At 41.5% G+C, this 26778-nt stretch overlaps 1 protein-coding gene and 2 long non-coding RNA genes across 7 annotated transcripts in view; 2 read left to right on the top strand and 1 right to left on the bottom strand.

The window, feature by feature from the left end:
- The window catches only part of PDE4B (phosphodiesterase 4B), a 542476-nt gene that overhangs the window by 102672 nt on the left and 413026 nt on the right, over nt 1–26778 (bottom strand). For all 5 annotated transcript variants that reach the window (XM_038537222.1, XM_038537223.1, XM_038537226.1 and 2 more), the window contains 3 exons: nt 19350–19544; nt 9673–9709; nt 9481–9551 (listed from right to left, as the gene is read on the bottom strand). In XM_038537222.1, the coding sequence (XP_038393150.1) occupies nt 9481–9551; nt 9673–9709; nt 19350–19544 (303 nt within the window). The remainder of the gene's footprint in view (nt 1–9480; nt 9552–9672; nt 9710–19349; nt 19545–26778) is intronic.
- Nucleotides 8–13598, top strand: LOC111095923. The gene is made up of 3 exons (XR_005359650.1): nt 8–295; nt 12719–12853; nt 13316–13598. It is a non-coding gene; the product is annotated as an uncharacterized LOC111095923 (long non-coding RNA).
- On the top strand, nt 24188–25243 carry LOC111095922. The gene is made up of 2 exons (XR_005359649.1): nt 24188–24443; nt 24630–25243. It is a non-coding gene; the product is annotated as an uncharacterized LOC111095922 (long non-coding RNA).

Raw genomic sequence — 26778 nt, forward strand, 5'->3', positions numbered from 1 at the left:
AATCCTCTCATATCCAGATGGCCTGGAATTTCCCTATGCACAGCCTCCTGGATGCTCCGGCTCTCCAGGAAGGAAGTCGTTTACTCCAGGTCCCTAACCAGCCCCTCTGTTTCAGGTGTCACTGCTACAGGAGGTCCTCAGACAATACGCTTGCTCAGGAATAACACCAAATGTCAGAGTGGATCTCCATTCCTTTGGCAGCGCTGCTAGAATGTTGTGCCAGAAGAGCCCTTAGAGACCAATCAGTCCAGGTCTCCCTTTTGCACTTCCGGAAACTGAGACCCAGAGAGATGAAGTCAGTTGCCAAAAGTCACATGGGAATAGCATTCCAGCTTCCTTAACCTCTGGAGTGGTCTTTTCACAGAGGAATTGGGCATTATTCTACATTGTAACAAGCCTGCTGATGTCAAGAGTCTAATGACACAAGCAAACAAACCCAGGCTTCACAAATACTGGGCTCCTCCTTTTGTTTTTTGTTTTTCTTTTTTCTCTTCTCTATCCCCCAAACCCGCTTCCACCCCCCAATTTTGCTGGTCTCACTAACCTTTTCATGCTTTGTGGAACTTCTCTGCCCATCACATGACAGGAGAACTTCCCCCAAATAGTATAGAGCAGTGGTCCTCAAATTTTAGCGTCATCAGAATCACCTAGAACGCTTTACTAAGATTCACTGCTAGACTAGTCAATCCCCAGGGTGTTTGACTGAACTGGCCTGGGGTGAGCCTGAGACTCTGCATGTCTAGAAGTGCCTTGGTGGTACTGATACTGCTGATCTGGGGAGCCCATTTTCAGAACCACTAGAATAGAGGACTTTCTGCCCCACTAAAGAGCAATAGGATATTAGCAACAAGCACGAGAGTGGGACTCTAGGCCAGTCAGTGGTTCTCAAGTATGGATGAGTGTCCTACTCACTTGCAGAGCTATTAAAAGTATGATTCCCTTCTCCATCCCTGGAGAGACTATTTCAGTGTATCTTGGATGGGGCCTGGGAATCTGTATCCTTAACATAAATCTGTGAGTTCTGATCCACAACCAAGTTTGGGAAGGAAGCCAGATTCTAAATGACCGAGAATGGCCTGCAAGGATCTTAAGAAAGGGTCTCCCTACTGGTATGGTCACCAGTTCCTAGGTTTGTAAGTGCACCAAATCCATCTGTGATCCATTAGGGGAACCTAGTTTCTAGGTAACATGCCTGACAGCTGCAGGGTCTGATGGACAGGGTTCATATTTACCAAACATGTACCAGCTAGGTCATCTAAACACAGTACTTTAAAAAAATATTTATTTATTCATGATAGACAGAGAGAGAGAGAGAGAGAGAGAGAGAGGCAGACACACAGGCAGAGAGAGAAGCAGGCTCCATGCCGGGAGCCCGACGCGGGACTCGATCACGGGACTCCAGGATCGCGCCCTGGGCCAAAGGCAGGCGCCAAACCGCTGAGCCACCCCGGGATCCCCTAAACACAATACTTTTAAACCGTCTATGGCATGACATTTTCTTGTCATCCAAAAATTACTTTTTTCCTGCTAAACATCATGCTAGGTACTTCTTAGCTTCCACTGGGAATATAATCATCTCATTTCAAGCAGAAGGAGACTGAAGCAGAGGTTAAGAGCTTAAGAAATATGCTGAAGCACACATGGTTTATAACTGGCATGGTTGAGATTCAAAGCTAAGACCTTCTGAATCCAAAGTGCATTCTCTTTCCACTATTCCATCTGCTGATAACACCTGCAGTCATACTGAGGGCTGTTTTTCAGGAAAAGTAAGAGATTAAATTCCAAACTCCTTAGCTTAACATTCAAAGTCCTCTGCTCTTTGGCCTCAACATGCTTTTCCCAGCTTATCTAGTAGAATTCCTGACATTTCATCTCAAACCACTGGCTGGCTGTTTGATCTCCTGTACCTCATACTTCTCCTTAGTAGCACTTTGAAACTGTGATTAAAATAGGCACTAATGAGTGTTCAATACGGAACTCCTTAGTTTAAATATAAAATGTATGCAGGCCCGGAACAACTTGTTGACTACTGGATCCCTGGAACCCAGGATGGTCTTTCATATGCCGTGCACTCAGTGAAGGGTTAATGAATAAAAAAAAGAAGGAAGGAAGGAAGGATCGCTTATTCTTCCTTGAACATGTGCTGTCCCTTTCCTGACATTGCTCAGGCTATTCCTCTGAAAGGGAAGCTCTCCACACGTGTAAATATCACCTTCCCTTCCGTGATGTTGTGATTTATAATAAGAAATATATATTTGATCTTTGTCTTCATTCCTACCACAGAGTTCCCAAAACTCTTGGAATTTGCTATAAAAAGTGCTATAAGATGTTAAAAGAGCTATAAGTGTTAAAAGAGCTATAAAAAGAGTCTTTTGTTATGTTAATGAGATTTATGGAAAGCTTCTGAGTGACCTATAAGTGCTATAAGTGTTAAAAGTGCTATAAGTGTTAAAAGAGCTATAAAAAGAGTCTTTTGTTATGTTAATGAGATTTATGGAAAGCTTCTGAGTGACCTAAGGATGGGGGCTGATCACGGGGGAATCAACCACCTGATTAGAGGGTTGGCACTTTCAGCCCCTCCTCTGGGGAGATGAGAGGAGCTGGAGATTAAGTTCAGTAACCACTGGTGGCCAGTGATTTAATTCATCATGACTATGTAACGAAGCCCCTCTAAAAACCCTGAAGGACTGGGCTTGGTGTGTTTCCAGGATGGTGAATGCGAGGAGATTGCACCTCTTCCATTTGGCCATTACTGAATTATATCCTTTTATAATAAACCAGTATTCTTGTAAGTAAAATATTTCTCTGAGTACTGTGAGCCACTCTAGCAAATTAACAAAACCCAAGAAGGGGGGCCATGGGAACTTCTGATCTATAGTCGGTGGATCAGAAGCACAGGCAGATAGAGCATCAGAACTGAGTTGAGTTGTAGGGCATTCAGCTGGTGTTAAGGGAAAACTGCTTGGATGTGTAGGGGAAAAGTCCACATTGGCATTGGTGTCGGAATCCCACCTTCAAAGGTCAAATGCCATCTTCTGCCAAGGATGTCATCATGTTAGCTAAAATTGACCCCTCTTCTAATATCCCATGGTGCTTTGTACCTTTAGGGTTATTTCCTCCTGTTACAACTCATATGTGCACATATTATCCCCACCTAATCCATGATCCCATTGGTGGGGGGATCCAGTGTTGACTCCTTTCGGTATATCTTCTGTAGATAGATACCAACCTGCCTCACAAAGAGTGGACACTCCATAAATGTTGGTGAACTGTTTATTGAATGAACTGTTGATGTGACAATCCTTTGAGAAGCCAAATACTACATGAATGTTTTATCTGGTTTCCTTTTCCTCTACAGTCTTGGTTCTGCATACTTCTCACTATTCCCACAAACACAGCATGTACTCATATTACTGGGCTTTTGCAAATGTTTTGCTCTGCTTGCTCTTTTCCTTCTTTGTAAGTGGCAGACTCCTTCCCCTGCACATGGAATCCCTTCAGCCATCACTTCCTTAGCCTTCCCCACTGTGAGTAGTCACTGGCTTTGCTACTTGTGGTTTGCTGCTTTTGCACCATCCTCACATTGCTCAGACTGTCTTGCAGTTCCTATTTTCTTGTCTGTCTCCTCAACTCACCTGTGAGAAATTTAAGCAAAGACTGGGTCTCATTCATCTTTGTAAACTTGGAACCGGCAAAACATTTGCTACAATAGAGGCATTCAATATATATTCATGAGATTAATAACACATTGTTAATAATTTTATTTTACCTCTCTTGCTGAGTTCCAAAAAAAAGCTCTTGTGCAAGGAGACACTGAGCTAGGGGACCCTAAATGTTTGGGAATCTCTGCTTTCTTAACAGTTTGGCTACTTGCAGCATCCAATTCTCCCAATGACTTCTTGAAAATGACACAAGCTACATAAATTCCTTTGTCCTCGGAGTGAATTCTGAAAATAAGGCTCTTGTTTAGAGTTGTTAATTCAGATAAGCATCTATGTGTGTAAGCTTTGCAAAAGCAGGAACCATATTTACTTGGTTTCCCACTTATTCCCAAGACGTAGTGCAGAGAAGAGGCTCAACACATATTAAATGAATAAATGACTTCTGAAAGCTGTATTATTGCTTGCAGGGCATGAGAGTGCCAATTAGAACCTGTCATGAGTGCCAGAAGAAAATGTCATTGGTTGCCCAGTTTCCAGTGGTCCTTAACTTATAGAAGAATCATAAGAAGTTATATGCCTGGATTAAAGATGTGGTATTAATAGGGAAGATAATTTGGCCACAGCAGTTAATATTTTACAGCCCTGAATAGCACAGTAGAGAAAGGACTGGACCATGAATAAGAAGACAGGAATCCTAATCTTGGCTCTGGCACCTTCCAACTGTATAGCCCTCGGCAACTCACTGAACCTCTCGGTTTCTTCCTCACTTGGGGAAAGCAGGCGGCAACTAACATTTACTGCTAATTTACAATGTGCCATCTCCTGTGTGAGGACTTTTATGTATATTTCCTCACTTACTCTGAGGAAATTTGGCTGGGTTCTTTCCCCTCTGAATGCTAGAGATTTTATTATTCTCCACTAATTTAAATACTATGCCAAAGGACATAAAGCAATGAAAGATATACATTGAAAACAAAGTTAAGTGGTTATTAATTCTTTCTTAAAGAGTACATACACGTTGATTAAATCATGCCCTGGAAGAATGTTGATACAGAGATGTCACATGATTTCCTGATAGCCACTAGTGATTTCTGCAATGCCAGATGCACAGTTGAATGATGGAGGACACCTCTTTGTTCCCAGCTGCTCTACTCCCTGGTTATCAGACTGAAGAATGGTGGGCATTCTCACTCATAAGTGATTTCTCCATCAGTTGAAGCCAGTAAATGCTTTAGGGATGTTTATCTGAATTAACAGCTCTAAATGAAGGCCATATTTTCAAAATTAACTCCTGGGACTGAAGAAATAATAGGTTTTAATTTGAAGCCAAGAAATACAGGCCCAATCAAGCATCTCTCAATGAAACATTTCATGGAAGAGCAAGGAAATCACCTCAACAGAAACTGAGATTTTCACCCCTTGGGTGGTAAAGCTCAGGCAGACAATGAACTATTTTTATGCAGAGCAAAGAGCCAAAAGATAAAGGAAATCTTGACTTATGAGAAGTAGAGTTCTATGTGGGAGTTCCTTTTCATATAGTAAACCACACTATCCAGATGTCTCAAGAAAACCATTCCAAGGACAGAATTATTGCTTAAATGTTACATTTAAAGCAAGAAGTGTCACCCTGGAACCCAAGTCAAATATCCCAGAAAGCAACTTGTGAGTTCCATGAATCTTACAGTTTCAGTTGTTATGACAAATGAATATGTGGGAAATGGTCTCGGTATAGTGGACCCATTTCTGGCAGGTATTCTTGTCCTCAGTGTTATTTCTTTGAGGATATTGACTATCTAGGAATAGGATAGGATGCATTAAATTAACCCTCAGTTTTCCAATCTGCACCCACTATGCTGCTTCACTTGTAGCTAAAGCCCATCATTCAGTTCTCAGCCCAAGCTAGATAGGCAATCTCCACTCCTGGTGAAGTTCTAGTGGTATGTGTGCCCTGCTTTGAACTTTTGTTAGGTGGTCTTGGTTTCAAGAAAATACTTGGAATCAATAAGAGGATTAACACTATACAAACATGGGGCTAGATTTGAGACAGATCATCAGATACAACTATCCTACTGCTGGAGATCTATTCTGTTTGATGAGTGTGGTTTGGTTTGGACCAAAGGTGATGCAAAGGGCCATAATTTGGAGGGTGGTCCTCAGCCACATTGTGAGAATGGGCTCTGGGGTCAGCTCTGTATGTGACAATCGTGGTCTTAGGGTACTCTAGTTCTTGAAGGTTTATGTGTCTCAAAACCCTGAAGGCTGTGGAGAGACTTGATTCTCAAGAAAGCAGCTTCAGCTGGCATAGCCGATTAACCAGCACAGTTAGGCTGAATGCCCTCATAGTTACAGAAAAAGAATATTCAAGTTGCTGGTTAACACTCAATAACTAAAAACATCCCTTATAACCCTTTGCCCTGGAGCAGTGTGGTAAACTTGAGTCCTGCTAAGCTAAAGAAGCCTTCGAAATGTATCCTTATTAATCTTTCCTCCCGAGTTCTGACCTCCATCATCTCTCAGTCCAGGGCTTTACTCCTAATATTTTAACATTATTTGAGAGAGAGTAGAGGGGAGGGGCAGAAGGAGAAAGAGAGAATCTCAAGCAGGCTCTGCCCTCAGGGAAGAGCCCAGTGCAGAGCTCTATCTCAAGGCCTTGAGATCATGACCTGAGCCAAAATCAAGAGTCAGATGCTTAACTGACTGAGCCACCCAGGTGCCCCACTCCTAATATTTTAATTCCTGAAAACACTCTCTTAGTTCATGTCTCTGCCTTTTGGCTCTCTGACCTTCATCTATTCCATAAGTTCTTTCTAAATGACTCTCTTTTAAAAATCCCTGGGAGGTTTCTCCCCCAAGCCCAAAAAGACTTAATGAGTGTAGTGAAAGCAAAGATGTGAGGTGATAGAAATAGAATATATTGGTCTCTGCCCTCAATTCCTGGCACAGAGTTTCTAAAATTCTTGTAACTTCCTAAGTGATAAGAACACTAGGAGCATCTTTTGTTCTAATGAGGCAACTCTGGGTAGGCTCCTTGGAGGGGTTGGACACCAGAAGGACCAAGCAACAATTAAGGGTTTGGAATTTTCAACCCCACCTTTCATCCTCCAGAGAGGGAAGAGGGGCTAAAAACAGAGTTAATAATTGATCATGTCTATATGATGAAGTATCCATAAAATCCCAATAGCATGCAGTTCAGAGACCTCCCAGGCAGGTGAATATTTCCACCCTGGGAGGGTGATGCCCCCCAAGTCCATGCAGACTGATGCTCCTGTGTTCAGGACCCTCCCAGACCTCACTCTAGGTAGCTTCTTCATCTGGCAGTGCATGTGTGCCTTGGTCTTGTCCTTTAGTCAACTGGTAAAGCTAAGTAGGTGTTTCCCTTAGTTCTACAAGCTACTCTGGCAAATTAGTTGAACCTGAGGAAGGGCCCGTGGGAAACTGCACTCCGTAGACAGTAGGTGAGAAGCACAGGTGCCAGCCTGAGCAGTGACTGACATCCAAGTGGGAGGCAGTCCTGTGGGACTGATCCTGTAAGCTAGGACCCGATGGGGTCTACAGGTAGATAGTGTCTGAACTGAGTTAAATTGTACGATGCACAGCTGGTGTCCAAGACTTGCTTCTTATTGCAGGGTAGGGGACTTCCACACATTTGGTGACCAGAGAGTCAGAAATGAAGTGTTTTCTGTTCATCAAGGAGACTCACAGGGAAGAAAAACACAGAAAGAGCTCTGTTTTCCGCTACATGGGAAGAGAACAACTCTTATTCCTTACAAAGTACACTGCCATGAGAGTCAAGTTATTATGCTTGAGGTCTGACTCTGCTCTTCATCAGAAGTGCTGCGTTCTTGTGCAAATCATTTAATCTCCCCAGGCTTTGTCTCCTTGTCCACACAGTGGGGGCAACAACACCTGTCATAACTAGCATTTATGGTGCTTATAACTGAGATAATGAATGTGAAAATTCCAAAGTGTTACACTGTCTGGATTCAGCAAGAGAAATGTTAACTATCAGTTATAATATCTCACAATTATGGAGCACCTACAATGTGCTAGATGTTGTTATAAATGCTCTATAAATATCAATTCATTTCATCCTCAGAGCAACCCTATTTTATAGATTGGGAAGTAGAGAAGTTGTACCCACATCACATAGTTGTCAAGTGGTAGGACTGGGTTATAAAACCAACAATATGGCCCCAGAGGCCCTTGTCTGTAAAAAAAAAAAAAAAAAAAAAAAAAAAAAAAAGAAAGAAAGAAAAGAAAAAAAAAAGAAAAAGATGGGGAAAGGGAAGAAATCTCTTCTGACATAATAATTGTCCAAATAATTGGTGGTCTTTCTCTAATGATTACTTATTCAAAAATTTATATGTGTGGTGAATATTTACAGATTGTATACTATGTGTCAGGCATTTTGCTACATCTTGGAAATTCAAGGAAAAGTAAATGTAATTCTAAAGGGACCTCAAAGGACACTGAGGCTAGTGATGGGCAGAGACCGCTAAATGGTGTGAGAAGTTTGGATGAGTGCTTGGGGGCCATGGAGGGGCAGTCAGCCAAGCTTGGTGGGGTCAGGCAAAGCATTCTGGTGAAGGTGATACTAGAGATGAGCTATAAAAGCAAGTAGGATTTAGCCAGACAATCACTGGCAGGTGGAAAGAGACATTTTAGGAAGAGAGAACAGTAAGTTCATAATTAGGATGGAAAATAGAACATGCAGGGAACAACCAGACCACAGTTGTTAGAATGTGATCCCATGTGGCTAGAGACCTGGTCTGATTATTCACCACCATATGCTCTGGCACTTCCTATTTGAATGCAAGACTTGAAAGGGCAGAAAACTTGTCTGTTTTGGGGCACTATTATATTACCAGTTCCTGGTGAAAGGTGGTGCTCAATAAATATTTTTCAAAAACATACATATATGCACAGATAAATAGTATGTACTAAATAAATACTTCTGGGTGAATCATTTAATAAATGAACAAACAGGGAGTATCACTACAAAAGAGGCCGGGCAAGTTTCTAGCTTTCATGTATACTGCATCAAATATAAACCCAGTCAACTATCAATCAAACTAATTTGAACTGGATCATGAAGTGCCTTGGGTGCCGTTCCACAATCATTGATTCTTGGACCTTCTGAGCCCTGTGATGATCTTTTAAAATGCTGGATAGTGAATGCATAGCACTTAGACTCACAGATTGAAATGATTTTGGAGGAGAAAGTTATGTGGGAACTTGGAGTTCAAACCTTACATTATAAAGATGAGGAGACCAAGGTTCGGCAACGTTAGCAAAATGACCAGGGCTATATAGTTATTTGGGGCAGAGCAGAAGATAATCCCACTTTTATTCATTAAATTGCATGAGCCTGTTTATGTAGTATCCAAAAAAGGCAACTTGGACTTGAACTTTTTGCTACCTTTAATCTTGCATTTGAATCTCTGAATTCATTAATAGCTATTCCCAAAGAATTTTAGTAGAATTTATGGCTGTTACTGATAAGTATTCACACTTTGTAAAGTAGTACAAGCAAATGTCAACAAAAATCCTCATCTTGAGCTTCCGTTTGTTGAACTCTTATTGTCTACTAAGTGTCAAGGGTGCAAAGATTAATAAGATCCAGACTAATTTCTAACATCTTACCAGTTCTAAAATACTATGGTGCTCCATCCTATTTTCACATTCAGTTTGTCCTAACTTAGTTTGGAGGGCAAATTTCCATGCAATAGTTTTTTTTTCTTCTTCTTCTTTTTAATGTTGCTCAATGTTTTTGTCTTTATGGAAGGGATTCATAACTCCACAAAAAGTTCATGCTTACTTGTTGGATGCTCCATGAAGGTTTGTCAGTACAGTAAAGTTGTTTCTCACACTTCGCAAGCTGGCAAGGACCTAGAAGGACAATTATCAGGATGGTTAGGAACAAAGGGAGACCAGTGGGCAAGTTCAGAGGCCACAGAGAAACTGCACCTGGGGCAGAGGGAGAGCAAGCCAGGGCCAGCATGATACATACCTGGGCAAAAGGTGTGACAATCAAGTCATCGCCATGTCTGGTGAAGAGAGAGAAACAAACATTTAGAAACGAATTTGAATTATAACTATGACATAAAAGTTGTAATATTAAACTTTATCAGTGTTAGCAACACAAATGTTACACAAGTCTTTCTACCTGGATATATGGCAGGACTGATCTAGGCATAAATGGAAACCCTAAGAACTCGAAAGAGAAAAATACCAGGTTCATGGCTCCTGGGCTTACAGTGACACAGAAAAGCACTTGCAAGTAAGCGTATATCCTCAGGGTACATTCCCATTAAATAGCAGACCCAGAGTACTGTAATTCAAAGCGACTTGGTTGCCAAGAGCCAGGAAATTCAAAGGGAAGGCTGCTCACAGGCATACACAGAGTTGGAAAAAATGGCATAACAGTCTGGATAAAGGTTAACTTTGGATTTCCTGGCTTTTGTTGATTTGAACCACAGCCTTAATGCCATTTAAACACAGATTTCTGTCTGGGAATCCCATTACTTTTTTTGTTTTTAATATAACTTTTTTTCTTAAAGTACCCAAGGAGAAGCTTTCAAGATGGGAGTGTATAGACTGAGCCTACTATTAACCATATCACTGTTGTTCATTTTGTCCCAAAGATCTGATGATGATATAACTAGTGTTACGTAAATCTGTACTTAGGAAGAGTCAAAAGCATGTTTTCAGAAATGCACTCTCTCTCTGGCACATGCTTTGATAAATCTACTTAAGCCCATATTTGGCAAGCTCTTCATAAAGTCATTAGAAGTCACATTGTTGTTAGTTGCAGACACAAAATCAGGCCAATTTATTATTTGTGAATCGAAACAGCTGCACAGAAGTTGACTGACAACGACCTTCTTTTACTGTCTGATCTTCTCTGTCCTCATTGCCATATAAATATGACACCTTATTATGTGAGCACAACCAATGATTATGCAGCACCTGCCTCAGTATCAGGCATTACATTTGATGTTGAGATGCAGAGCTCAACAACTCATATGCCCAAGTGGGCCTCTTCTCTAATATGGACGCACCTCTCTGGGGTCTTATTTAATATAATACTTTGCTTTCTACCTTCATCTTTAGCTAGAAGTCCCCCTTCAATTCATTCCAGTCAAGTTCTTGTGCATCTACTGTGTACAATGACTACAAAGAGAATACTGACGAGAGCATTCTTTGCATGATTACCATACGTCAGACCCTGCTCTAAGCACTTTATGTGCAATATCTCATTTAACTCTTGTAAGAAGGCTTAAGGCAGGTTACTCGTAATATTCCCATTTAAAGATGGTATCAAGGCTTAGAGAAGGTAAGCTACTGCTTAACCAGCACATCATAAGTGGAAGAGCTAAGACTGTTTTGTAGCCAAAATCTGTGTTTTTAGCCATTAAATTACCTATGTTATGATGACCCTACATAGTTGGCATATTGAATTATACAGAGTCCATGATACCACCCTCCCCTCGCCCCTGTCCTACCCGCCGTTAAAACACAGTAGGGGATACAGAAAAGACCGCAATAGATATAGAATGAGAAATACAAACACCTAATGGGAAAACTTAATGGGTTGTACAGGAGAGGTAATAATTACAAATTAGAGGAAGTAGGGCAGGCTTGATTGAATGAGTGGTTTTGAGATGAACTTTGAAGGGCAGGCTTTAAAAAGCATGCCACCAATGAGAAATGGCAAGAACAAAGGCATGAAATGGGAAAGTACTGAGCATGCTCACTGAGATGCCTGGTGGCTATTTGGGCAGATTTGAACACACTACCTAGAGACATTTTTAGAGGATATGATTAGAGGGTCCTTCACACCCATCTTACGGGTGGTATAGACCATGTCATAGAGGTGGTACATAACTCAGAAGGGAGAAGGGAGTTAGTGAAGGTTCTTAGTGAGGTAGACAAATGGAAAAGTGCTTTAGAAAGGAAAATGCTGCAGACACCAAGAGACAGATCAAAGAGAGGACAGAGTCAGGAAGAATGGTTAGAGGGATAATGCAGTCATTCAGACAAGAAGAAATTGGTGAAGCAGAGGAAGAAAGAGGAAAAGACAGTTTGAAGAGACCCTAAGTCTTGCCAAAGACTCAGCATTTAATTGGCTAAGGGGTCATAAAGAAATACTAGTCCAGTTTAAAAGATGGGTGAGAGGGAAAATAGTGAAGTCATAAGCAGAAATAAGAAAGTAAGGAGAAATTGGGCGGGAGACATGTCACTTTCCCACAAGCTGAATTTTAAGATCCTCATTGATATCCCAGTGGAGACATCAAGCAGGAAGACAGAAATATGGGAACTGGAGCTACACATTTCAGAGTGGGGAAAGTTAAAGCAATGGCAGGGACTGGCTTCTGGAGGTGGGGAAATATAGAGAAAGAGAGAAGCCTCAGGGTTCTTGGAGAAAAGCCAAAGGAGACAGAAGAAGGTGCTGAGAGAAGCAGTTGTGATAAAGGCAGGGTGGTGAACTATACCAAGAACTGCCCTTTACCAAGCCATTTTCTTGAGATGAACTTTACATGGGTGAAATATCTTGCTATTTGTTCTGATTTCTGCTAGGAAGTTCACATTGTTCATAAGGGCCTCAGGATGAGTTGGGGATCTAAGGTAATGAAGCTAAGAGTTAAGTAGATTATCTAAGGCTCCTAGATTTTGGGAGTCTAAATACCCAATAAAAGCTAACCATGTAAGCAAATCTCATACACATGTAGCACCTAAAGCTGATGAATTGTTGCATGAACGAGGAGTTACCAAAAAGGCACAAAGCAATGATTTAAGGGAAGAAAAGACTAAGGGGGCACCATGTCAGCATGACTTTATCATCATGGAACTTTTGAAGTTTAGGAAAGCAGAAAATTCAGGGACACCTGGGTAGCTCAGTGGTTAAGCTTCTGCCTTTGGCTTAGTACATGATCCTGGGTCCTGGAATTGAGTCCCACATCGTGCTCCCTGCAAGGAGCCTGTTTCTCCTGTCTATGTCTCTGCCTCTCTCTGTGTGTGAACAAATAAATATAATCTTTTTTTTTTTTTTAAAGGAAAGCAGAAAATTCAGAAACAAGAGATGGACTTGCAGGTCCCCAGCGCTGGTTCCTTTAAAGGATTTGAAAGGCAAAAGCTCATGCTGTACATCATATAATAGCTGCTAGGGGAATGGATCAGACAATTTGCAGGTAATTTATAGCAAGCATAGGAAAAAAACAAAACAAAATTCCTATCTGAGCACAGCCAGATTATTTATTAAACGATTCTAAAATGTTTAATCATAATTTGATATATTAATAATTACAATAAAATGGCACGGAAATAATAAAATTAATTATGATTAATTATGAAAACTGATGTACTTTGTTTCCCAAATGGCTAGGGAGGGCAATGCCAGATGTTCAGAACCATGGCATGAGCAACATCTAGTGACAAAACCAGCACATTACAACTTTGTAGAATAATTGCTGACGACAACTATAGGTCTTCAAACGAGTGCAGGTCTGCACTAAACAGTGAAAAGGTTTTCTAGAAAGTAAAAATGCTACTTCCTTTGGTATGCCCTCTGGATTCCATTAATTTTGTCTTTCTCTGTTTCATACCTACACATAGAATTCTACTTGTAACGCTGATTTTACTCTGTCCTACAGATAGACATATACTACGGTGGTCAAGAACACAGATTTTGAAGCCAGACAGCACTGGTTTGTTTCTGGATTACACAATTACTAGCTATTAGACATCAGGCAACCTCTCTAGGCCTCAATTTCTTTATCTGTAATGTGGTGTGTTGTAAGAATTAAGTTAGTTGTACATGTACAACTCTTACAACAATGCTTGGCACATATAAGCATTTATTCATTTAGTCATAGTTATTCTTGTTAGTAGTAGGTATCATTATTATTATAATTTTAAAATTGCATGTCTATCTTCCCTACTGGTGAGAACTCTGTTGGGAGAGTCATATCCTCCCCTCTTGCAGTCAAAAGAACTAATGTTGTACTTTACAGTTTATAAAGCATTTTCACATACATTATTTCATGTGACAAGAGAATGTTCTTGACCCTAAAATATGGCGCAACCACCTATCTTGTTGGTCAAGTCTGAAACCTCCCCCCATACAACCACCAACCCCTGCTTATGCTAACTTGCAAATATTTATTAATTGCCCACTGGATCTCCTCTAATGTAGATCCCTACCCTCTATTATGTGGATTACCAAAGCAGTCCTCCATTTGGCTCTTGGACACTAGTCTTTAGGCTTGTCCACCATCCAAACCACTCTTGAATGTAATCAGAGCTATCTTTCAAAAATATTCATTGGATTATGTATTTTCCTGCTTAAAAGCCTTTAGTAGCATGGCGCCTGGGTGGCTCAGTCAGTTAAGCATCTGCCTTTGGCTCAGGTCATGATCCCGGGATTCAGGGATGGAGTGCTACATCGGGCTCCTTGCTCAGTGGGGAACCTGCTTCTCCCTCTCCCTCTGCTGCTGCCCATGCTTATGCATGCTCTCTTTCTCTGATAAATAAATAAGTAAGTAAATAAATAAATAAGTAAAATCTTAAAAAATAAAAAGCCTTTAGTAGCTCCCCACTAATTCCCTTCAGTACAGAGACCAACTCCTTAGGACAGGCACCTGGTGATGAGGTTTCTGTTTACTTTTCCAGCCTTGCTTCTCACCACTTCCTCATCTGCTCACATTCTCTGCCTCAGTTGCACTGAGTTGTGCTTCTTCATAATGCTCCTGACAACTAGAGAGTAGTTAGCACATGGCCCTTCTTCCTGCATAATCCTCCACCTGGCTAACTCTTATATCTTAGCCCTAACTATTCAAAGTGGGTTACTCACCTGCCTGGCCAGACCTTTCAAAGTCCCCCGAATACCTTTCTATAATTCCCCTAATTCGAAGATATTAAAACTCCCTATAGACTTATTAAACTTTCAACCCTCATGAAGACACAGAAAATGTTTTCTTTGCTTGCAGAGTGCCTAAATTTAAAAGTTTTTGTTATAAAAAAAGAATGAATATGATCCTCATAACAGCTGGGAAAGTAGGCAGAGCAGAGATTAATATCAATATTTTTATTTTTCATCCTCATTTTGAGTCTGTATATATACTAAATATCCATATGATTTAGAGTGAAGCCTTGGTTCCCCGTTTATTAGGCATGTTACTTAACTTCCTTAAGCATTAATTGTCTTCATCTTTAACACAAGAAAATTATAGTACCAACTCAAGTAAAGTAATGGGAATTAAATGAGTTAACGTATGTAAAGTACTTTAAATAGTACCTAGCACATAGGAAATGCACTTTTATTTTATGTGCACTTTTATTTACAGGTAATTTAGCACTGTAAAAGAGATTCAATGCCAACGTCAGGATGCTAGTAAGTGTGATGGCTATAGGTCTAACTGAAGTCTTAAGCACCACGGGGTACTTTTTTGGTAGTCCATCAATAAACTGGTCTTACATTTAAGTGAGCAGTTATTAATGCTTTTTTCCCTTGAATGCTCTCTCTAGAGACCATTTAGCTCTCACACAAATGACTTTAAAATGCTCTTTGCCTACATTAGGCTTTGCAAATCGGGTGACCAAATGAAGGAAATGCGGATCTTCCTTCCCTGTGGATTTGTGGACTGTCAAAACTCCATCCTGTTCAGGGTAGTTCCTGCCACAGTTTTGAACAACGTAACTGGTCTCACCAGTTTCCAGTACTTGATGTTCCCATTGGGAAATCTGTACCTCGGTGTACATAGGCATTACGTTAGAGATGACTATAACAGAGGAACAAAAGAGAAATCAGCAGAGTATTGCCACATCTAGGAAAGCATCTGAAATTTCCTCATGGGACCCAGTGATGATCTTGTTTTCTTTAATAAAAAGCCTTATTTCAATCTTTCTTTGGTTGCTAAAAGTTAAAGCCACTTTTAATTTTCCATTCCCATTTTTAATCTTAATATTTTCTCACTCACTCTCCCTGCTTATGTTTCCCTTTACTCTTCTGAAAGTGTTCAGATGAGAAATGTGGAAAAGCTAGTGTTGTCCCTACTACTGGGCTTTTTATTTATTTATTTATTTATTTTTATGATAGTCACAGAGAGAGAGAGAGAGAGAGAGAGGCAGAGACATAGGCAGAGGGAGAAGCAGGCTCCATGCACTGGGAGCCTGACGTGGGATTCGATCCTGCGTCCCCAGGATCACGCCCTGGGCCAAAGGCAGGCACTAAACCGCTGTGCCACCCAGGGATCCCTACTACTGGGTTTTAAGAAATATTTTATTTAAATTCAATTTGCCAACATATAGTATAACATCCAGTGCTCATCTCATCATGTGCCCTCCTTAATACCCATCTCCCATTTACCCCATCTCCCCACCCCCCTCCCTTTCAACAATCTTTTGTTTCCCAGAGTTAGGAGTCTCTCATGGTTTGTCTTCTTCTTTAATTTTTTACCATTCAGTTTCCATCCTTTCACTATTTCTTATATTCCGTATATAAATGAAACCATATGATAATTATCTTTCTCCGATTGACTTACTTCACTCAGCATAATACCCTCCAGTTCCATCCATGTTAAAGTAAATGGTAGCTATTCATCCTTTCTGATGGCTGAGTAATTTTCCATTGTATATATAGACCACATCTTTATCCCTCATCTGTTGAAGAACATCATGGCTCCTTTCACAGTTTGGCTATTGTGGACATTGCTGCTATGAACATCGGGGTGCAGGTGTCCCATCATTTCACTACATCTGTCATTGGGGTAAATACCTGGTAACCTCTAGGGTTGTTTTTTTTTTTAAAGATTTATTTATTTATTTTTATTTATGATAGACACTGAGAGAGAGAGAAAGAGGCAGAGACACAGGAGGAGGGAGAAGCAGGCTCCATGCCGGGAGCCTGACGTGGGACTCGAACCCGGGACTCCAGGATCGCGCCCCCGGCCAAAGGCAGGCACCAAACCGCTGAGCCACCCAGGGATCCCACCTCTAGGGTTTAATACAGAGTTATTATGCAAGTTTTCCACCTTCTACATAAATCCATGATGGTACCATGCTGAATACGAGGAGCTTCTGAGCTGGGAGCATCCCATAACCCCCACCCAATGACCTTTCCATCAAGACTCTAGACCTATCCTTCTTTTCCTTGGCTCCCATGGGAAGAAGACAGGAAAAGCATGGAGAGGATTGTGGGTTGCTCTTCTTCTATTCATTTCAATTCACTCTGAAGAGTAATAATCAGGTGAAATATCTTTGAGAGCATTACTTCAGTTTAGCTCAAGCTACTGATGTGAAACTGGATTTTCCAACACAGTCCTGATAAAAGGAAATACCAGAAAAATCTGGATATCATTCAAGCTCCTCTTCTTTTTGTATTGAGAAATAGAAATTCCTAAACCGACAAATATGTAAAAGTTTACCTCTAACGTTGAAACATTTGCAAAGTAAAAAAATACGCCATTTTTATTCAAAGATTTTAATAGATTCTATTATCAATATCTTTGAAAGGGTGATCTTATATTGCCCACTGTGTTTTCTCAGGAAAGGCTATTCTTTATTATGAAAGTGTGTCCTTTCTACATTTGTTCTTTTAATTTTAAAAAGTCCTTTTCTCGAAAAACAAAAACAAAACAGTGAGAATGATACTAGATAACTTACACATACAATTATAACTTGCCTAAATTTACAGTAGGTTCTAAGTTAGGGGGAAAATTTTGGTGGTTGACAAAATTGAAGAGGGTAAACCATGAATATTAGAGACACCACATGCAGAGTCACTTAGAATTAGGTCTCTTTTTTTACAGCTGTAGACTGAGTTGGACTGTAATCTTTAAGGTCTCCTTGAGTTCAAATTTTCATAACCTTTGGTTCTTAAAAAATTATCAGAATTTAATCTGAAGTTTGGTCAGAACCTTCTGGGAAGCCTCAGAATGACCCTGAGATTCATCACGCTATTTGGCAAGAGTGTGGGGTACTGTGAGCTGCCTTCCAAAGCTAATCTTTTACCTGTCAGACACTATGTGAATGGAACTATAATTACTTTCAGCTCACCCGGTTTCCTCTGCTTTCTACCTACGATGTCTAGAGAGGTGTTTCTCTTGGTAAAAGAGGAAATTCCAGGTATACTCAGCCAAGCCCCCATGCAAACCTTGGTCAGAAACATTCTTGGCTCGGCATGATCTGCAGCAAAGGGATTACCTCTCCTCCTGCCTCAGGCACCTTGACTCTGCACTCATCTGTCTTCTATCTGGTGGTAGAGATTCTACTCTGCAGTTTAAAGAATATAGGCAAATAGAATAAAAAAATTTGAATGTGGTCTTAGCTACATTGTGGGATACAGCATGGCATACAGTCATAGAGTCACGGAATGAGGGCAGTTTTCTCCAGTCTCTCAAAGGCTTGCTTTCATTATCTATACAGTGAAGATAATAGTGGTACCTACCTGACAGGACTGTCATGAAGATTAAAAAAAATAAGCCATATTGGTACCACTGGCCTTGAGATAAGCACTCATTAAATATTTCCTTCCACTCCGTAGTAGAGTTATGTGGGTGTTCTTTTTATCTTTCTTATTAACTGTAACCTCCCTGAGAGCATGCAACCTTTCTGAGAATATCTGTTTTTAACCTATCTGTGATTTTTCCACTGTTTTGTTAATCTTTTATTCCCAGAGCCTAACATACTGCATGGCACATTGGAGAGATTTGGGACGTATCTGCAAAATGAATGAATAAATGAATTTTGGCCTACCCAACAATTGAGACATTTTAGGCCAAGGGTGCTTCTATTGGAATTTGTTGGCAGAAATGTCCTAAGAATCCTTTCTTACTGGTAGCTTTAAAATGTCCCCTGCCCCTTTCATAAGAAGGTGACCCTTTTTTGCTTCTTTTCCAACAGCAGAAGAGAGCCCAGTGAAAATTTTCAGGCCAGAGATTTTAGGGAGCTACCAATATCTTTATAACATATGATGTTAAAAACAATTGTACATGTGCCCAGAAACCTCTTAAGGCATGAATTCCAGCATCCAGCTTTATTTAGTTTCAGAAATTTAATAAACGAGTAATACAACCTTGTCATTGTTCTTTAAGAATTAGAGATCTACAATTAATAGTAGCAAAACAAAAACATCAACTGTGTTTAATAGGGTGGTGGAGTGTTGTGTCTCACCAAGGAACCCAGCAGCAAGTGGGCATTGGGTTAAGGTTCCAGAAAAGGGATGCAGACGGCTGGATGATGGCTATTAAATGTCACCAAAGACCACTGAGAAAGGAGGCATGTCCCCAATTGCTGTTTTTCTTTTTCACCATAGCCTCATGCAAACTGCATATACTGTGGAAAATTCAAGTATTATTTGCAAAAAGTGTCAAGGTTCTCAACCCATAAATGATTCAACAGTTCAGGAAATGAAGCCGAATGACAGTTTTTTTTTTTTTTAAAGTATCAATAACAGAGGAAAACTGTACACTGTGCCTGAGATTTTGAATACCTTTGGAGACCTCAGCTACATATTTCTCATGCTAGTGAGTACTAATGTCTTAAAGATCATCATTGTCACCTCTGCCCATGTTCATTTTTCTCCTCTCTCCTTCCCACGGTTAAAGAGGGAACAGTTGTTGTTGCTGCTGTGACAGGTTAAAGATGAGATAAGTGTGAGACTGGAAGCCACACAGGGCTCATACTTACTGCTCGCTTGGAAGTGAAGAGTTTCTTGACATTGCCTTTGGTGACAGGTCATAGTCGCTGTCTGATCTGTAGAGAAAGGACTCTCTACGCTGGCTGTGCCCAGGAAAGGTGGCATGGAGCACCAACCCAGAGGAAGAGCTGGCCTGGGGGTCCAGCGGGCTCCGACCTGGAGAAGGGCCATTTTCCACATCAAAGCTTAAGAGAAAGCAAAAAATTCTGGTCACATAATCATGGAGGAGGACATTCGATGTACATTCATAGAGAACCAAAGTGTGCCAGGCATTTTGCATAAAACGTCTGCACTTTATGCAAAATTTTAATCTTCTAAACAGTTTTGAGTTGCAATCACTATTACTCTCATTTTGTATGAAGGAAACAGTCCCGCAGAAGTCCAGTCATTAGTAAATAGTGGAGGCAGGACTTGAACCCTGGAGCAAAGCCCCATGACCTTTCAGCGGCAAGAACATTTGACAAATTCAGAATAAGAGCCAACCATAAAATAATTTGGTGATAATAAGCAACTCCAGAGACTGCATCTAACACAGCTCTAGGTGTCAGACACTAAACTATCACTTAAATGAGTCTTCAGAGCTGGGAGACTTCTTCCTGCCATAAATAAACATCACGGTCTCATTAAAGATACAATATGCATATTTCGCAATGTTTCAGGAACAGAGTGCTATCCTGAAAACATTCACTGGCTGATTAGATGGGAGGCCCAGTCTGAGACTTAATATTCATATGCAAGTTTAATCGCAGAAAATGGTTTAATTAATCTGGTGATGCCAAATTACCCTCCAGGGCTGCAGAACTTTATCTTAGGGTTCTAGCCACTGGCTCCAGCATAGGAAAGACTTTAGGATTTCTAGTTAGTCTGCTCACCCTAGGAAGGTACCCTCAAGCCCAGATTAGTCGAACAAGGTTTGATCTATGAACACTGATGAGAGCAGTGGAGATTTAGTCTCTTGTCCTCTCTCCCTATCCTGGTAGCTTGTTAGGCACTGTGTCCTTCCCCTGCTCTCCATCATCCTCTATGCATTTGCCCGTGTGCACTACCTCCCTTTGCTTTAAACTGCCAGTAACCCTCTTGCCTACCATTTCTCTAGACCACTCACTGGTCTCCAGCTAAAGCTCTGCAGAAAGGTACTGAAGAAAGTATGAACAAGGGAATGTTCTCTCTTCTAAGCTAGGACCACAATAGTGGACTTCCTTCATACTCATCCAGCTGCCATCACTTATTTCTACACTCATGGTCATTTCTTTCACTAGTTCTTACAACTTGCTCTCTTGGGGTGAATTTTGCTTACATTTCTTTAGTTTACAAATTGCTTTCTAATCTGTTATTCCACCTACCTTAAAACAACCTGATGAAGTATACAGTATGTCCACACTCTACATTTGAGGAAAATGAAGGCTTAGAGAGATTTTAAATACTTGCTCAAGGGTACCTTGAGGTACCTTGTAGGGTGAGTACTGAAAGACGCAAGTCCTCCAATTCATTTCTCTACAATCCCAGCCTTCTCTAATCACAGCCTATCAGCATGACTTGCCGGCTAGTTGAGGGCAATTTTTCTTTTGAATTCAAACAAAATTTGCGTTCGGTATGTAGAGAGTCAGTAAGATTACGTGCAGCCTTGACTGTTATCTTGAATGAAGACAGAAGCAGCAAATTACCCTGAAGCTGTAGGTTTCTTTGAAACAGGAAATAAGAAATAACACAATGCAGGGTTATCATGCTTCCCCAGAGACTATTCTGAGAAGCTGCTTTTAGCCAACCTACAAACACCAGGTGTCTGATAAGAAGCAGCGGGTGAGAATCTCTGGTTAAAAGGACAAGAAAGAGCCTTAACAATCCAATATGTATTTGGACTTTCTAGGCACCAGTGCATGGATTTTCACAGCAGGCTAATGGTCTGGGATGGGGCTGCCTTTCAAAGACTACAAGCAAGCAGGCAGGTGGGCAATCACTCACATATACCGGCTTGTTTCTTTGCCTGCCTAGAGGTAGAGCTATGTTGTAAGCCAACTACATTGCAGAGAGTGAAAATATAATGAAAGCTGACTTGCAAACTTTCCTTGGGTGAGATCTATACCAGTTGTTGAGCAAAATAAAGAGCTCCTTTGTGGATAAGGACTCCTTTGTGTCACCCAGACCCTGTAGAACTGGTAGGTCCTGACACTGGTTCTGAACTCTTCTTCAGGACAAAGAGGGTAGTTCTCAAAAGGTGAACATGACACTACATATAGCTTAAGAGTGGGCACGGGCTTTGAAGTTTCATGTGTACTCCTGTTATTCTTTTAGGATGTATCTGTTCAGCCTTGATGGATATTAAAACACTGAAATACTTTGGTAACAGTTGGCAGCCAGTCGCTGCCCCAGGCCCTCCAGAATTTGCCAGTCTCCCCGGTGACCCAGTAACTACAGGGTTGGTGTCTGGAACAGCAGGGGTCTCTAGCTTCAGCACTATCACCTGTGTCCATTTAATTGGTCAGTGCCCATGTGGTGGCAGTCATTAAACATTATGAATGCGTGTGCCTGTGCTAAAATATTAGACACCCATCAAGTGGGTATGCCTACTAAAGTCTTAGAACTTATTCCACCAGGGAGGGTTTCCACCAGGCCTCATTCTGCCCTATTTTCTGCTTGAGGCATTCCTAGGGGGCGAAACTTTAAGTTCACCAGGCATTACCCTTAACACGGATGTCAAAGGCTTTCTGCCCCAGGGTTAATATATAAGAAGTTTGGTCCTGACAGGTAAGCAGGGACTAGACCCAGACACCAAATCTCTTTCCATGCTGTTCTCGTTTGTTTTTGTTTGGTTTGGTTTGGTTTCCTTACCCTTTACCGTGCCTAAATTCTAAACTCATAGTGGAGCTTGCTGGAATTCAGAAGAATCCAGGGAAGAATTCTGGTGCAAAGAAGCAGTCTTGGTGAAACAAAGGGCCTTTCATATCCCCTGGGGCACTGTTTCAAAGCAACCAACACAGATGTACAACTCAGAAACAAACATGAATCACCAACCAGACACCAGCCCCAGTCACAGCAACATTCACGGGCAGACATCACAATACATCCCGCAGACCCTGGGTGGGAGGAGGGCTGTGGGCTAGGGGAAGACCGGGGACAGACCTAACGAGCAAAATGAATAGACCACACAAACTGAAACACAATTAGGGAGAAAAGGGAATCTGAAATATCAGAAACAGACACACAAATGGGGATAATTTATTTAGGAGGAATTACGTAGGGTAATTTTTTGCGCCTGCCTTCAGGACACACATTTCACCTTTAGACTTCTTTGTAATAAAAAAAAAAATCATTATAACAGTCATCAGTATAACAGTTTTATATATCATCTAAAGCACAGACAACAGAGAAAAAATACCACTTTTATTAGCAATTTAGTATGTTTCCCTCTGAATAAGTTTTCCTGGAGGCTCGTATCATGATTTTTTGTACCAGTATTTTCATGTACTGCAGTTTCTGGAATTATCATTTTCCATGCCCTGGCACTTAATGGTTCACCCAGAAGCTGTATCATAATTTCTTAAGCACTTTCCTTACTGTTGGCATCGCATTTACGGTCTTAAATAATATCATAGTTGATATCTTTGAGCTTATAGCTACTGTAATATTTAGATGAGGTCACTCATAACTTTCAGATAGATTAAGGCGGGATGTCACTCATGAGTTTCTGAATATTTCACTGTACTTCCCTGGAAGGGCTCGTGCACATCCAGCACACGGAGGGAAACAGTAATGCTTTTTTTCTAGGTTCAGAGAAAGTCCCAGAACTGCTCTCTCCCGTCCTGGATTCTGCATGCTGCCCCCCCACCCCCCCCACCCCATGATGCTGCCTCCTGCTCCCTGCCTTGGTCCATCACCCTGGGCTGAATCAATTGCTCGTTGTTGTCGAAGACAGAATATTTTAACGACTCTCTCCTGCTTTGTAGCTAGGATTCTCGGCCTCTCTGAGGCAGTGGTGGTAGCGGGTAATCTGTGGGTAAGAAGTGGTGCTCCCCGAAATGGCAATGCCTTTCTCACCACTGTCTCTGCTCCTTTACTGAAGCACTTGATCACGGCCCTTTGTACCTCTCCACTCTTTGTTCTCTATTTTGCTGATTTCCCACTAGATTCCTGTTTCCCAGAGAGAAGGGACCTGATATTACTACTCACTTCTGTATCCTGGGCATCTGGGCCAGAGCCTTCTAAATGACAGATCCTCAAAAAATGGCAGCTGTGCCACTTAAAGAATCCTGCGATTTACTGCGAAATGCTTCTCCTCTACCCTCTTCCTGACTCCTTACTCTCATCTCAGTTCCCACCGAAATGGGTTTCTGCCCTCTCTTACAGATGAGTCCATAGAGAGGTGGCAGTGACTTATGTGAGAAGCCTTAGAAGGCGACGATCTAAGAATAAAAGTAAAATCAAAGAAAACAGAACAAATGGAAAGAAACTAAAACACACTGCTGTGTCTTCCCTGAACAAAACAATCTTGTGCAGAAAAATCACTGCCGTGGATATCTGAGATGGTGCCATCGTTCCACAAGCCCCATAATGGGAAAAGCCCTCCTAGGCCAGTCTCAGTTTGCCATCTTCTTATCTCCTTTTTCATGAAAGGCACAGCCTTCTCAGCCCCATTGCTTTCTCCGCTGGCAGTTCCCATTCCCTAAGATCTTGCAAAGCCAGGCCCCAACCGGTGCAAAGAGGGAGCCAGCAGATGGCAGAAGACAGCTGAGGCTTCCACCCTCGGCACCTCCCCGCCTCCCCTCGGAGGTGGGGCTGCTCGCAGGCTCCAGGGAGAAAAGTGACTGAGGCCTTATTCATAAGCCCAGGAGGAAAGATCAGGGATAAAGAACAGAACCACAAGGTATACATGAAACCTTTTATTAAACTAAGAGAAGCTCTGCTTCCGAGAATTCAAGCTAAGCCAGGTGATTGCCAATTGTTCCCAGGGCAGTTGTTTCCTGACCCCCAATTGCACGTGCATACCCCAATTTCAGTAACAAAAACTCACAAAACAACCTCCGAGGAGGAATTCCTTTCTGAAGCAGAGGAGACTTCTTTTCCAACTTGGCCTGGCGCTTCTGGAGGTGAGTCTCTGGCTTATGTTGATAAATGGCCCCATGGTAAAGATGGTGAGCTCTCCAAAAGAGGCTTAGATCCACAGGGCATGGCTCATGGCCATTTGGGGGAAAGTGCCCTATCGTCTCCGTTTTGTTTTTCTTTCTTAAAAATGTATTCATTGAGTATCTCATATATCACTAAATTTTATACAGCTCAGGAAGGATAATTCTCTTCCTCCCATCTCAAAGAGGAGAAAACAGAGCCTGCAACCACGACGTCTTCTTGATTCCAGAACCTACCACACTGGGTTGTATTCCTCTGTTTATTCATCTTTTTCACTCCACTGGTCTGTGATCTTGAAGCCAGGACTAAGCCTAATCCATTCTGTATTCCTGGGGCCTAGAGCTAAATCTCACACCAGAAGGCACAGATAACTAGCGTTTGTTAAATGAATGTGAGGAGCTCACAGTTTATATTTCTCATCTAACAAAAAGCTTTTTCTATTTGGATTAAAACCTCTGGCAGGTGAAGACTTCTGAGAAGTCCCTCGGTGGAATCCATAGGTTCCTCTTCCCCCATTCTTTCTCACCTCCCTGCAGTATCCCAGGAACTCCATCCCGGGGAGTTTTGGCTTTTGAAAACTTTTGTGTCTCTGTTCGTGTATAGAAAGTGTGTGCGTGGATGGTGGTGGTATATCTGTGAGAAAATGCCATGTTTCATTAAAGTTCTGTTGGAAAATATTTCCCTCAATTGTACTCAGAAACTAACAACTTCAAATGCTTGCTTATAGTCTTGATAAAAATAAACATACTTTTGTTGGCCATGACCTCAGTGTGCTGTCTGGTCCCTGGGGATGGGGAGGCTGCACAGGGACATGCATTTTTACCCACAATGAGTGACCCACCCTTATATAATTAATGGTGGCAGGCTGCTGCCAGGCCTCATTTTTAATGAGGGGCTTAATGGTGCAAAATCACAGGCAGCGTGATGTAGAGCTCATGTCCTCGCTGCAGGTAGGCCGAACTCCTCTGGCCATAGTTACAGCAGAGAATCCAGTTCCAGTCTGTAACTTCCCTCCCATCTGAATTCTAGAAGCGGCTTCCCACTGTTTTCTTTTCTTCCTAGGGGCTTTGAAAATTAAACTCATGGCAATAATCTAAAATTGCTTTGCCCACAGAGAGGTTTAACCAGAGATAGCAGAGTAATGCTGAAGAGCTCTGGGATTCTGGAGATCTGGCTTCCAGTTCCTGCTCTGTGAGGAAATAACTGGAACGAAACAGAGACTCCACATTCCCTGACCCTCACACCTCAGTCTTTCACTCCTGAAATGAATGAAGAAAAGAATGAACAGAAGATCTCTGAGGCACCTCTGAGATTAGACATCTCATAGACATTTTGGAGATGGAAGAAAGTTTGGTTCTCAAGAGTGGCTTCATGTGATTTTATACTGTTAATGATCATTCATTCAACTCATTCATTAGGTGCCCACTATAAAACAAGGCACTGTTCTAGGCTTGAGAATACCACACTGTGCAGGACAGATGAGATCCTCGTGGGGAGGAATGGACAAGAAATAAATCAAATAAGGTAATATCAGATAGTGATAACTGCCTTGAAGAAAATAAAACATAACATTGTGGGAGAAACAGGTGTGGAGAAGAGTGTTTCTTTAGTTTGGGCGTCAGCAGGCCCACCCTATAAACCACAAAGGTGGTCTCCTGCTCTACACCAGCACATACTCCTCTCCCCACCACCCCTCATCATTCCCAGATGGTGGCACTTGAGTTGAGATTTTTTTTTTTTTTTTTTTTGAGATTTGATAGAGGTAGTGGGAAAGTCTGCCCTTGGATTCTTCCCAATCTCCATTTCTATTCCCTTTTTTACCAAACAATTTGGTCAGATGATATTGTGTTTGAATTTGGTGCCATTTACTTTTTAAATTTTTTAAAAATATATTTTACTTATTTATTTGACAGAGAGAGAGAGAGAGAGAGCACAAGCAGGGGGAGCAGAAGAGGGAGAGGGAGAAGCAGGCTCTCCGCTGAGCAGGGAACCTGATGAGGGACTTGAGATCATGACCTGAGCTGAAGGCAGATGCTTAACCCACTGAGCCACCTAGGTGCCCCAACTTGGTGCCATTTATTAAGCCAGAGATTTAATTTTCCTCATCCCTGTTCCCTTTCTGAGCTGAGTTAGTTGTTCCATTGTCTCATATAGCCATACCTGTATTGACATCTGTGTATCTCTACCACAGCACTTGTCCAGCATAATTGTTATTATTCTAGTCTGTTCGTCAAGAGCACAGAACGTCTTTTTCATATTTTTTACCCCATTGCTAATAGTCATGTTTGTCAGAGTATG

Source organism: Canis lupus, chromosome 5, assembly GCF_011100685.1.
Source record: "Canis lupus familiaris isolate Mischka breed German Shepherd chromosome 5, alternate assembly UU_Cfam_GSD_1.0, whole genome shotgun sequence".
Taxonomy (NCBI): Eukaryota; Metazoa; Chordata; class Mammalia; order Carnivora; family Canidae; genus Canis; species Canis lupus.